This window comes from Sciurus vulgaris, assembly GCF_902686455.1.
Source record: "Sciurus vulgaris genome assembly, chromosome: 3".
Taxonomy (NCBI): Eukaryota; Metazoa; Chordata; class Mammalia; order Rodentia; family Sciuridae; genus Sciurus; species Sciurus vulgaris.
In genome coordinates, this window is record NC_136463.1 from 67,976,006 (window position 1) to 67,989,507 (window position 13,502).

The 13,502-nt window shown below is 35.1% G+C and overlaps 1 protein-coding gene across 7 annotated transcripts in view; it reads left to right on the forward strand.

Annotated features, from left to right (window-relative positions):
• Positions 1 to 13,502, forward strand: part of NF1 (neurofibromin 1) — a 257,173-nt gene that overhangs the window by 226,439 nt on the left and 17,232 nt on the right. For 6 of the 7 annotated variants that reach the window (XM_079130415.1, XM_079130411.1, XM_079130413.1 and 3 more), the window contains 9 exons: positions 445 to 571; positions 1,568 to 1,699; positions 2,639 to 2,774; positions 5,878 to 6,035; positions 9,522 to 9,644; positions 10,038 to 10,168; positions 10,331 to 10,431; positions 11,815 to 11,957; positions 12,292 to 12,338. In XM_079130415.1, coding sequence (XP_078986541.1) covers positions 445 to 571; positions 1,568 to 1,699; positions 2,639 to 2,774; positions 5,878 to 6,035; positions 9,522 to 9,644; positions 10,038 to 10,168; positions 10,331 to 10,431; positions 11,815 to 11,957; positions 12,292 to 12,338 — 1,098 coding nt within the window. The remainder of the gene's footprint in view (positions 1 to 444; positions 572 to 1,567; positions 1,700 to 2,638; positions 2,775 to 5,877; positions 6,036 to 9,521; positions 9,645 to 10,037; positions 10,169 to 10,330; positions 10,432 to 11,814; positions 11,958 to 12,291; positions 12,339 to 13,502) is intronic. The other variant, XM_079130414.1, reaches the window with a different exon arrangement.

Below are 13,502 nucleotides of genomic sequence, written 5' to 3' on the forward strand. Positions count from 1 at the left end.
TAATTTTTAATACCTTTAATATTCCTCTGTGGTTTTCTATAGTCTGAAAATAATTTGTCTCAACTTAAAGGATTTCTTATCATAACTGTTGAACATAAACAAAAACCAGTAAGTGATATATATTTTGAGGGGAGGCACTAGGGATTGAACTCGAGGATGCTCTATGTCCCCGGACCTTTTTTTTTTGAGACCGTCTTACCAAGTTACTGAGGCTGGTCCAAACTTGCAATCCCAAGTAGCTGGGATGACAGGTGTGTGCCATGAAACTCTAAATAAGTGACCTTAAGAAAGCTTCTGAGCTGGGAGTGTAACTCAGTGACCAACTGCTTGCCTAGCAAGGATGAGTCCCTGGGTTAGATACCCAGCACCACAGAAAAATAAAACAAGAAATGAAGACAGCTTCTGTGTGAACTTCATCAACCATCTCATGATTATTTTTAATAGAGTCCAGAAGAAGTATTTATGGCAATCCGGAATCCTCTGGAATGGCACTGCAAGCAAATGGATCATTTTGTTGGACTTAATTTCAACTCTAACTTTAACTTTGCACTGGTTGGACACCTCTTGAAAGGTAGAGAGATCTTATGTCAGAATGTTCTTTATGAATTGTTTTCTAGAAGCCGAAAGTAATAAAAATAATTGATTACTTGAAATAAATTCAAACAGTTTAGCCCCTGTGGTTTACTTTAAATCCAAACTTTGTCTTATTGAGTTGTATTTTGTTTGTATTTATTCTAATAGAGCCTAATTTCCATATCAAGTATCAGATTTACTTAAAAAAGCAGAAGAGGAACAGCCCACTTGGGATTCCTTCCTTGTGGGAGCTCCACTTTTTGTTTCAAAAATAAATTGTTACTTTGCTCTTTAAAAAAAAAAAAAAAAAAAAAAAGGCCAAAAGAGTTGATTTTGTAAAATACCTAAGTACTAGGGCTAGGAATATAGCAATCTCTAACCCCTTTAAAGAAAAAAGAAATTCTAAGTACTGAGCCTTTTAATAGGTAGGTTATTGGTAATAGTATTTACATATTTTGATTATCAGAACAAGACAGAGTGTAGATTAATGTTATTGGTTAATTTATATTAGAAAATGTTATTGTACAGATTTGATCACAGATTTTCTTCAACTTGTTTCTAGCGTATTATAGATCAGTATCATTGTTTTATACCACAGTCTCATTTCTCTGGTCCCATTCCCACCTCTCCAGATTTCTGTATTGCTTATAGCCAATGACCTCCAGCTGTTTCTCAGCTCATTCACTTTCTGAGCTGGCTTTATTCTTCATTGCTGACTTCACAGCTTGATAGTAGTGAATACTAATGCAGTCATGATCAGAGACTGTGGTTGTCAGGGACAGCATAGTGGTGAGTCAGGGTCAAGCTAGAACTGAGTTTCTAATTTTGTATCAGTTTAAATTAGGCATGAGGGGTCATAGACGTTCCCCTAATTTTTACCTGTTAGATACCTACCACTGGGAATGTATACATTTGATTTTACTTCCTTATGAAATTCCTGTGGAAAATAGTAACAGAATAAATTGACATCTTATTTGTTTTCACTTTTTTATAGGGTACAGGCATCCTTCACCTGCCATTGTTGCAAGAACAGTCAGAATTTTGCATACACTACTAACTCTGGTTAATAAACATAGAAATTGTGACAAATTTGAGGTGAATACTCAGAGTGTGGCTTACTTAGCAGGTAAAAATGAAAGTTTTGCCAAAACATTTTTCCTAATAAAATGTGAAATGTGTTCCTTTTGTCATCTTTGGTTCAGAACAGAACACTAGAGTGGCTCCCTATTGTCCGTCATAAAATTTGAATGTCTCAGGCCCTCAAGCAACTCTCTGATTCTTCTTTATCTAAATTTCATAAACCTAATTTTTATATGTCTCCAAATAGATGGACTATTTTAAGCTAATCTACTTCCCATCTCTTACAAGTGACTTTCTGCCTCTTCATAAATCATTCCTTATGCCATTTTATCTGAAATATCTGCCCCATCCATACTATTCCATTAAACCTCCCCTATTTGCTCTTTTCTGATTTTTGTTTCTCTTCTTGGCAACATTTAGCACTTACACAGTTCTTGAATATAGTCGTTTAGTGGCAAGTGCTGATTCTCAGTTTAGCAGACTCCATTTGTGGCAATGTTTTTGTTTGAACCATAGGACCCAGAGCCAAACATTTACCATCTCTGAGTTTTTTTCCTCAGTGAACTTAAAAATACCTGCCCTGACTACTTTTTATTTGTTGACATCAAATTTAAGCCCTTGAAAAAAATAAGGTGCTTATTAAATCTCTTCATATATTTCATGTTTATGTAGTCTTCCAAAACAGATGAACAACATGTCTGTCATTAAGTGTTTATATCCCTGAACCTCACACACTCTAGGGCTCTTCAGTGCACCTTTAACAGGTGTTACCCCTTTTAGAAGGTTGTAAGAAGTGTGTCCTTAAATGTTGCACCCCATTTGTGTACAAGGAATCAAAATGCAGTCTGTAAAAATAAAAAAGATTTTAATAAAAAAAAAAAAAGGAAAAAGAAATGTATTCTGTTCTAGGTCACACTAGTGACTTGTTAAATTTTTTATTCTGCCTTCTCTTTCCTTTTTTAATCTGCCTTCTCTTGCCTTTTAGCTTTACTCACAGTGTCTGAAGAGGTTCGAAGTCGATGCAGCCTCAAACATAGAAAATCCCTTCTTCTTACTGATATTTCAATGGAAAATGTTCCCATGGATACATATCCCATTCATCATGGTGACCCTAGCTATAGGTAAGTGGACTTGCTCTTGCATAATTACATAATTATAATCAAGTTTCAATTTTCCAGTGCCACTGGAAGCAAGCAGCAGAGTTATCTAGAAGATAACATGGGGGGAATCTAGAGATAATCTTGGTAGTCAAAACTTATTCTATAAATGTGCAATATTTTATGAGGTTAGTAGAAGGAAAGTTACCATGCAAATCTCATTGTGCCAATGTTATCATTAGTTTGCCTTTGTTAAGCACAAACCAGTTGAATAACAGAAAGAGATGATATGAAAGTATTTGGTTACAGCAAAGGAACTTGGAAAAAACTGTATGAAACAGAAGCAACAGTTACATACTTCATGATAGAAACTAAACCACGAAGATTTGTAAAAACATGCCTACCAACACATGAATTGTGTTTACTCTTACCACATTACAGTTATTAAAAAGCTTTCTTAACCAGGCCTGGTGGCACATGCCTGTAATCCCAGCAACTCAGGAGCCTGAGGCAGGAGAATTGTGAGTTCAGAGCCAGCCTCAGCAACTTAGCAAGGCCTCCAAACAACTCAATGAGATTCTGTCTCTAAATAAAATATAAAAAAGGGCTGGGATGATGATCAAGTGGGGTTCATCCCTGGAATGCAAGGATGGTTTAACATCCGTAAATCAATAAACATAATTCATCATGTCAATAGACTTAAGGATAAGAATCATATGGTTATTTCAATTGACGCAGAAAAAGCATTCAACAAAATACAACATCCCTTCATGCTCAAAACACTAGAAAAAATAGGGATAGTAGGAACATACCTGAACATTGTAAAGCCTATTTATGCTAAGCCCATGGCCAACATCATTCTTAATGGAGAAAAACTGAAACCGTTCCCTTTAAAAACGGGAACAAGACAGGGATGTCCTCTTTCACACCACTTCTACTCAACATTGTCCTCGAAACTCTAGCCAGAGCAATTAGGCAGACCAAAGAAATTAAAGGGATACAAATAGGAAAAGAGGACTTAAGCTGTCACTATTGCGGATGACATGATTCTATATTTAGAGGATCCAAAAAACTCCTCCAGAAAACTTCTAGACCTCATCAATGAATTCAGCAAAATAGCAGGCTATAAAATCAACACACATAAATCTAAAGCATTTTTATACTCAAGCGACAAAACAGATGAAAGGGAAATGAGGAAAACAACTCCATTTGCAATAGCCTCAAAAAAATAAAATACTTGGAAATCAATCTAACCAAAGAGGTAAAAGATCTCTACCATGAAAACTACAAAACATTGAAGAAAGAAATTGAGGAAGACCTTAGAAGATGGGAAAGATCTCCCATGTTTCTTGGATAGGCAGAATTAATATTGTCAAAATGGCCATACTACCAAAAGTGCTATACAGATTCAGTGCAATTCCAATTAAAATCCCAATGATGTACCTTACAGAAATAGAGCAAGCAATCATGAAATTCATCTGGAAGAATAAGAAACCCAGAATAGCTAAAACAATCCTTAGCAGGAAGAATGAAGCAGGGGGTATCGCAATACCAGAACTTCAACTGTACTACAAAGCAATAGTAACAAAAACGGCATGGTATTGGCACCAAAATAGACAGGTAGAGCAATGGAACAGAATAGAGGACATGGACACAAACCCAAATAAATACAGTTTTCTCATACTAGACAAAGGTGCCAAAAATATGCAATGGAGAAAAGATAGCCTCTTCAACAAATGGTGCTGGGAAAACTGGAAATCCATATGCAACAGAATGAAACTAAACCCCTATCTCTCACCCTGCACAAAAAATCAACTCACAATGGATCAAGGACCTTGAAATCAGACCAGAGACCCTACATCTTATAGAAAGAAAAAGTAGGTCCAGATCTTCACCTTGTTGGCTTAGGATCAGACTTCCTTAACAGGACTCCCATAGCACAAGAATAAAGCAAGAATCAATAACTGGGATAGATTCAAACTAAATAGCTTTCTGTCAGCAAAGGAAACTATCAGCAATGCGAAGAGAGAGCCTACAGAGTAGGAGAATATCTTTGCCACTCATACTTCAGATAGAGCACTAATTTCAAGAATATATAAAGAACTCGAAAAACTCTACATGAAGAATACAAATAACCCAATCAACAAATGGGCTAAGGATATGAACAGACACTTCATAGAAGAAGATCTACAAGCAATCAACAAACATGAAAAAATGTTCACCATCTTTAGTAATAAGAGAAATGCAAATCAAAACTACCCTAAGATTTCATCTCACCCCAATTAGAATGGCGATTATCAAGAATACAAGCAACAATAGGTGTAGGAGAGGTGTGGGGAGAAAGGTACACTCATACATTGCTGGTGGGGCTGCAAATTAGTGCAGCCACTCTTTAAAGCAGTGTGGAGATTCCTTAGAAAACTTGGAATGGACCCTCCATTTGACACAGCTATCCCACTCTTTGGTCTATACCCAAAGGACTTAAAATCAGCATACTACAAAGATACAGCCACATCAATGTTCATAGCTGCTCAATTCACAATAGCCAGACTGTGGAACCAACCTAGATGCCCTTCAATGGATGAGTGGATAAAGAAACTGGGTATATATATATACAATGGAATATTACTCAGCCATAAAGAATGATAAAATTATGGCATTTGCAGGCGAATGGATGAAATTGGAGAATATCATGCTAAGTGAGATAAGCCAATCTCAAAAATCCAAAAGGCAAATGATCTCACTGATGCAGATGATGACACATAATGGGGGGCCAGAGGGGGGCAAGAATGGAGGAAAGAGGGACTGTATAGAGGGAGAAAAGGGGTGGGAGGGGTGGGGGGGAAGGAAAAAATAACAGAATGAATCAAACATCATTACTTTATGTAAATGTATGACTGTGCAAATGGTATGCTGTTACTCCATGTACAAACAGAAACAACATGTATCCCGTTTGTTTACAATAAAAATAAATTAAAATTTAAAAAAAAGTTGTACTGTAAAGCCCTTTAAAATGCAGTTTTAATATTGATTGCTGTCATTGGTACTAGAACAGCTGCTTGGAATGGGCAAAAATTGGTTGTATTTGTCACCATGTTAATTAATTCTTCCTGATTAAATCTCTTAGGACACTAAAGGAGACCCAACCATGGTCCTCTCCCAAAGGTTCTGAAGGGTACCTTGCAGCCACCTATCCAACTGTGGGCCAAACCAGTCCCCGAGCCAGGAAATCCATGAGTTTGGACATGGGGCAGCCTTCTCAGGCCAACACTAAGAAATTGCTTGGTTAGTTTATCTTAATTTTGTTCAAATTTTAAAATTAGTATTCTGTAAAATAATCAGAGGCTTTCACACTTGAAAATTGTTTGAAACTATATTATCAGAATTTTCTGTTCCACTATGGCAATGTTTTTTATGCCAGTTATAAGAGGATTTGATAAGTAAGTTAAGCCATTATCAGTTGAGATAGAGAAATTCAAATGAAACCTTGAAATATGAGTTTGTTTGTGTGTTTCCTGATTCTTGAAATACTGTGGCTCTTCTTGTGTTCTCCCATCCGTGGACAGCAGAATGGGAATAGGAGAGCCATTAGGTACCTACAAGAGAAGAAGAGTCTTGGTGTTCTCAGGACCTTTCGTGATGTTTCCCAAAATTGTCATTTAAAGCAGAATATACCAATATAAAAGTGTAAAGCTATAATAATAGTATTTGCCATGTTATCTTTGAAATGACAAAAAGTAAAATAATGTATTTTCCAATAGTATAAGAAGGTTCAATTTTTAAGAGTTTAGATTGCTCAGTTGTATCAACATTCATCTATGAAAAATACCTAAAATGCTCTAAGACCCTTTTCTGTTTCAGTAACTGAAAGTATATTCCTGAAAGAGTCTACTGATTATACCTCTCACCACAAAGGAAATGCAAAGCAGCTCTGTATTCCCTTGGAAATTTTCATTGTTACTAGAATATATTGGACTCTATTTTTGTTATCAACATTGTGAACGATTCAGTGAATTTTAGTTATCCATACAAACATATTTAAATATCTTGAGGTAGTATTGGGAAAATGTTGTGTTCATATGGAAATTAGTGAACAAACAAGAAAGTGCAACGTAAATAACCTGCAAATAAACCATAAAAGAAATAGAAACTGAATAATAATCACTGTTACTAGTCACATAGGTGTCTGTTCCTTTCCGTTAATACTTGGCCATAAGTAATCTTCTAGGAGTTTTCTGGTTACTTTGTTTTGTAATTCTTGATTTTTGTGTCAAGGAAGTTTTTTTCCTCTCTTGATTTGAATGCCAAAATTAAGGCCCATAAGTTACTAATGAGACAAATGTGCAGTGGTTTGCATCTTAAATGCCCAGGTGAAAATATTTTAGACGGATCAAAGATGCCAAAGAAGCCGTAAATAAAAAACTAACCAGAGAAAATGAAGTATTGAATTCATTCAATGCACATTCTAGACGCAAAATAGATGATCTGTGCCCTGGACAGGCTTGTAGTTTTGTGACTAAGATGTAGTCAGCTGATGATAATAGCATCTGCCAGGGACCATTACAGTGATATAATAGGGGAAACTGAGGACTTGGGGAAATTATGGAAAAGTTGCAGAATGGCAATAACATTTGAACCAGATCTTGAAAACTTAATATATGTTTGCCAGGTGGATACAGGATACAAAAGGCATTTATTCAAGAGAGAGGAAGAATGGCATGACTAAAGAAGTTAGGAAAATAGCAAATAGTGCATCTTGGCATCATGGGGAATGGTGTAGGAAATGAGGGTGGAGAAGAATCAGAACTTTATTGTGAAAGATTTTATGTGCCCTGTTCAGAGATTTAGCCTTACCATGAATCAAGTAGAGATCTTTAAGTAGAGGAAGGACATGACCAATTTTATTTACTTTTTAGAAACCTTTCCTGGAAGTAATATGGAGAAATAGGAAGAGATTTTGACAAGGGGGCCATGTAGAATTTAAAAGAAGTTGATTTCATAGACGTTGAGAGAAGATTGGTGGTTACCAGAGGCTGGGGAGAGCAGTGGGAAGTGAGTGATGTGGGGAGGTTGATCAATGGGTACTACATTATAGTGAGGTAGGATCAAGGGGTTCTGCAGGGCTGTTGCATAGAAGAGTGAGTATAGATAACAATTATGTACTGTACGTTTCGAAAAGCTAGAAAAAGGATTTGGAATGTTTCACCTTAAAAAAATGACAAATATTTGAAAAGAGAGATGTTTACCCTAACTTAAACATTACATAATGTATGCCCATATCAAAACATCACAAGATACCCCATTAACATCTGCAATTTTTATGTTTTTATGTATGTTAAAATTTATTGTTTTAAAAAGACCTGAACATATGCTCTCCATAAGAAATTTTAAATATAATGATGTAGATACATTAAAAGCAAGAGGACACACAGAATTTTTTTTAAACCTGAATTAATAGTGATTGCATTCATAAAAATCAGTACTAAAGTTTATAGTACATGATAAATTTAGATTGATTGATATTATATTTTAGATTCCTTCAAGATATTTAGGAGTATATATTCAAAAGATAAATGAAAAGATGAATCTGGAGTTCAGGAAGAAAGAAGTAAATAAGTGGCACATTTAAAATTGATTAGCTCATAGATAACTGAGCTAGGGAGCAAAAGAAGATCTCCCAGAAAATGCAGAGATTAAAATAAAAAGGAAATGACAGGAAGGTAGGAAAACTAAATGCAAATAGTGGTGTTCTGATCTCATCAGTAGAAGGCACTAACTGGACTCTGGAAAACTGAGTTTTCATTCTGGGTCATTACCTGAATCCCTTACCTTGTGGCCTCAGGCTAATAATTTTCTCTGTTTTCATGACATGAAGAGGCTGAATGAGATCCTTTTTGGCCTTAATATTTTTAACTGTTATGAATATTTGTTAGTATTAATACTTTAGGTTAATATAGCATTGTATTTTTTAAGTGTTCAATGGTCAGATTTTGCTATTAGCTTCACTCTGGCTTTTTAAAAAAGAATACTATCAGAAGTATGCCAGATTTTTTCATAAAGCTGCTCCAAGAAACTCTTATAGGAGAAGTCTTTAAATGTAAAAAATAAGAATGTATGTTCCAAATAATCAAATTTCAATATTTTTACTTTAAATAAGAGAAGGGTATTTAAATATTAGTGTCATATATAATTAGAGTAACTCAAAGCTAATTATTATGTAGTACCACTTGCTATTTTAAAACATCTCCTAGTGTATTATTCTTTAGTACTTTTAAGCATGCACATCTTTTTTTTTTTCAAAACTTGAAGAGTTAAAATGAAACTTTAATTTTCTGCTTTAATTTGGAAATTTTTATACATTAATGACTAATTCTTGTTACTAGCAGAATTTCTTAATTTGAAAAGGCTGTTCGGATATAATCTTTGCTACTGAACAGTAACTACCGAGCAGTGCATACCCCTGTATTTGTTAACAGTAATTGTACTAGTTGGTGGAGGTTGGTTTACCTACAGTGTAGTTAATGTAATCTTAGTTTTATTAGGACCTGTCAGGTACCTCTATCCTGAAACATAAAGTTGTGCGGCCAAAATCCCTTGAGAAGATAGAGAATATTAGGACAGAAACTCAGCTCCAGGAATATGTTTGAGCTTTCTTTGGGGCCTTAAGTGAAAGCTTAAACACTTTATAGTCAAACGTTTTCTTTTTAGTATATTCTTATTCATAGACATCGTGGTTAATGAACTTCCATATTCTGTAACTTTTGTTTATAGGAACAAGGAAAAGTTTTGATCACTTGATATCAGACACAAAGGCTCCTAAAAGGCAAGAAATGGAATCAGGGATCACAACACCCCCCAAAATGAGGAGAGTAGCAGAAACTGATTATGAAATGGGTGAGAAACAAAGTTAATAATTGATCTAGATCATTGACAATAAGGTGGGAGAGTACAGTAAAGCCATATTTACTTTCCAACCATGTCTTTAAATCTTTAGGATTCAATATAGAAATATTTATTCTTTTTTGCAAGATAAGCTCTACAGTCCTTAAAATGAGTTATCCTAAAACCTGTGTAACAACTAATCATATGTATGATACACAGTATTTTAAATAGCTAGCCAAACTTTTGTGTAGGTGAATAGTTATTCCATATGATGTTAATGTTAATATTTGAAGTATCTACTAAAGCTGTTGAACTTTAGAAGTGACATGCAAATATGTTAGGCAAAAATGTTTGTCATTTATTCTGTTAATATAGCTAATTGTGTTAATCCGCATCTTACTGCAGAAACTCAAAGGATTTCCTCATCACAACAGCACTCGCATTTGCGTAAAGTTTCAGTGTCTGAATCGAATGTTCTTTTGGATGAAGAGGTACTTACTGATCCGAAGATCCAAGCACTTCTTCTTACTGTTCTAGTAAGGATTTTTACTTTTCAAAGGTTTTCCCCCTCAAATTTTTATTCCAATCCCTTAAATATTAACAGCATGAAAGGATGATCATCATCTACTTCTCACCAAAACAGATAACAGTTCAGCCACAAAATAAAAATGTATATTTGCCTTTTTGCATCTTGGCAGGCTACATTGGTAAAATACACCACAGATGAATTTGATCAACGAATTCTTTATGAATACTTAGCAGAGGCCAGTGTTGTGTTCCCCAAAGTTTTTCCTGTTGTGTAAGTATTTCCTTTTGGTTTTTTTGTGGTACTGGGGATTGAACCCAAAAGTACTTTATGATTGAGCTACTTCCCTGGCCATTTTGAGTTAGGATCTCTCTAAGTTTCAAAGGCTGGTCTCAAAATTGAAGTCCTCCTACGTTGGCCTCCCAAGTTGTTGGAATTACAGGCAGTATCACCAGGCCTACCCAGCCTTCCTTTTATTTTTAGCTAACTTTTGTACCGGTCTTTATGTCAGATGCTTTATAGATGTGGCATAAAATGGGCATGATAAAGATAACTGTAACTGGACATGGTGGCATACTGTAATCTCAGTGACTGGAGAGGCTGAGACAGGAGGATAGCGAGTTTGAGACCAGCCTCAGCAATTTAGTGCATCCCTAGGCAATATAATGAGATCCTGTCTCAAAATAAAAAACGTAAAGAACTGGGGATGCAGCCCAGTGGTAAAGCTCTCCTAGGTTCAGTCTCCCCACCCTGGGGAAAAAACAAAACAAAACACCAAGCACGAATAAATAGCCCAAAGAAACTTAGGGTATTCTATTCCCGATCTGGGTCTTCCATGTAGTATCACTATTTCCTTAGTTTTGGTTAATCTTATTTTTAAGTTTCTGAATTTTACATAGTTAGGTCTTAGTTCTTTTTATTAATGGAGTACAGCTGGGGTTAGAAATAGTTTCTTCCTAAGATTCCATTGGATCATATATTTCACTTTCTCCAAACTAATTTTGCTTTCCTTAATAATATTCAATTTGATTCCATATTTTTAAAGCACTAATTACTATTAAATTTAGTTTTAACTCCCTGGGTACATCTCAAAAGATGGCAAAAAGAGATGATTCTAAAGCATGCTAAGTGACAGACAGAAGCCAACCTTGTCTTGAAAAAAAAAAAAAACAGTCACCAAGTATATAGTTAGACATGATTATATGACACCTCTAGTTGTTTGCTTTTACATATTTTCCCTGATGACTTAAGACAAAAGACAAACCCAAAAGCAAACACAGAAATTCATTATAGAAAATTTGGGAAATATAGAGGAGTATCAGAAAGTTAAAAGTATTCATCTCAGCTGGGTGCAGTGGTGCAAGTATGTAATCCCAGTGGCTCAGGAGACTGAGGCAGGAGAATTGAGAGTTCAAAGCCAGCCTCAGAACTTTATTGAGGTGCTAAGCAACTTAGTAAGACCTTGTCTTTAAATAAAATACAAAACAGGACTGGGGATGTGGCTCAGGGACTGAGCGTCCCTGAGTTCAATTTCACATACCCAAAAAAAAAAAAAAAAACTCCCTTCAATTTTGTCACATTGTTCTGAGGAATATATAAATGTTTTCATTTAAAATTCATCTAAAATGTTTCTTTATTGACTTCTATTTTTTTTAGGCATAATTTGTTGGACTCTAAGATCAACACCTTATTGTCACTGTGCCAAGATCCAAATTTATTAAATCCGATCCATGGAATTGTGCAGAGTGTGGTGTACCATGAAGAATCCCCACCACAATACCAAACATCTTACCTTCAAAGTAAATAAATGTATCAGAAGGATAGTTGATGAACTTGATTATGTGTGCACTGTTGTAGAATGTACTGACTACAGACTTCTTCATAAGGGATAGGCTCATACTTCTTCCCATATAAACCATTTTTTTACTCAATTATATGTTCAATATTGCTTGCTGATTTTATTAAAATATGGTTTTATACCAAGTCTTTTAAGTTTTAGTCAGCTTTGACATTCATCCTAAAATATTTTCAGTGTGTGCATGCACAGGTTTTACCCGCCAGCTGTACAACTTATTTCTGTTACCATTAAAAAACATCTTACTTCTTGTAAGAGAAATATTTGATTTGTTGCAGGTTTTGGTTTTAATGGTTTATGGCGGTTTGCAGGACCCTTTTCAAAGGTAAGAAAATGTATTTTTCTCTTATTTTTGACTAAACAACATTTTAATCCACATTAGTGTTCCTACTTTAAGAACACATAATATGCTGAGCACAGTGGCACACTCCTGTAATCCCAACAACTCGAGACTGAGGCAGGAGGATCACAAGTTCAAGACCAGCCTCAGCAATTTAGTGAGACACTCAGCAACTGAGAACTTGTCTCAAAATAAAATGTAAAAAGGGCTGGAGATGTGACTCAGTGATATAGCACACCTCTGGGTTAAATCCTTAACACAAAGGGAAAAAAAAAAAGGACACACAATACACAGAAAATCAAAGTAACAGCTCAAACATGGTGTTTTTATTTTTTTAATTCATTTATTTTTATTGGTGCATTATAATTATATGTAGTAGTTGGATTCATTATGCCATATTCCTACATTTACATAACAATTAAACACAGCATTTTTAGAAAAGTTCTTTAGCATGAGATTTGTTTTCCTATCTTGTGACTAGCAAGGAGAAAACATTTTTACATCCACATGTTGGATTAGATTCATTCTTCTTTATTCATTTTGTTCTTTGATTGGCATTACTTGTCATAGTGCTAATAAATCTATTTGCTACTTAAATCTGTATTTAATTATTTTCTCTGTATATGGCCTCTCTCCAAATTGATGGAAGTTCCTTGAAGGCAGGACTTCTGTTTCTTTTCCCCACCATTCCTAGTGCAGGATTCTATGTAGAGGGGTATTAATATGAGTTATCTAAACCTTGTTTTTGCTTTAAAAATTGGGTATATAATTTATTTTGTCTAGCTATAACTGATTATCTCTTGACATGCACAGGTTTTCACTAAAAAAGTAGGCCTGAAGTCCCAGAAATAAGTGTATCCTACAGCACTTTTTATAGTTGGATTGCCATAACCCTCTGAGCCCTTTGCAGTGTCTAGTTAGTGGACTATAAATAGCAGGTGGGATGATCATGCTCTGCTCATTTTTCTGTTTTGGAAAATTGGCTCAACATCATTCCTGATGATTGTATTGTCTTAGTATTAAATTCATTCTGTGCATGGCTTTTAGAAATCACAGGTTCATCCGGAAGCTTTAAACATAAGCTAAATAAAATTCCCAATTGTAAGTCAGTCTATAAATATTACTCCATTCCCCCTTTTTTAATGATCT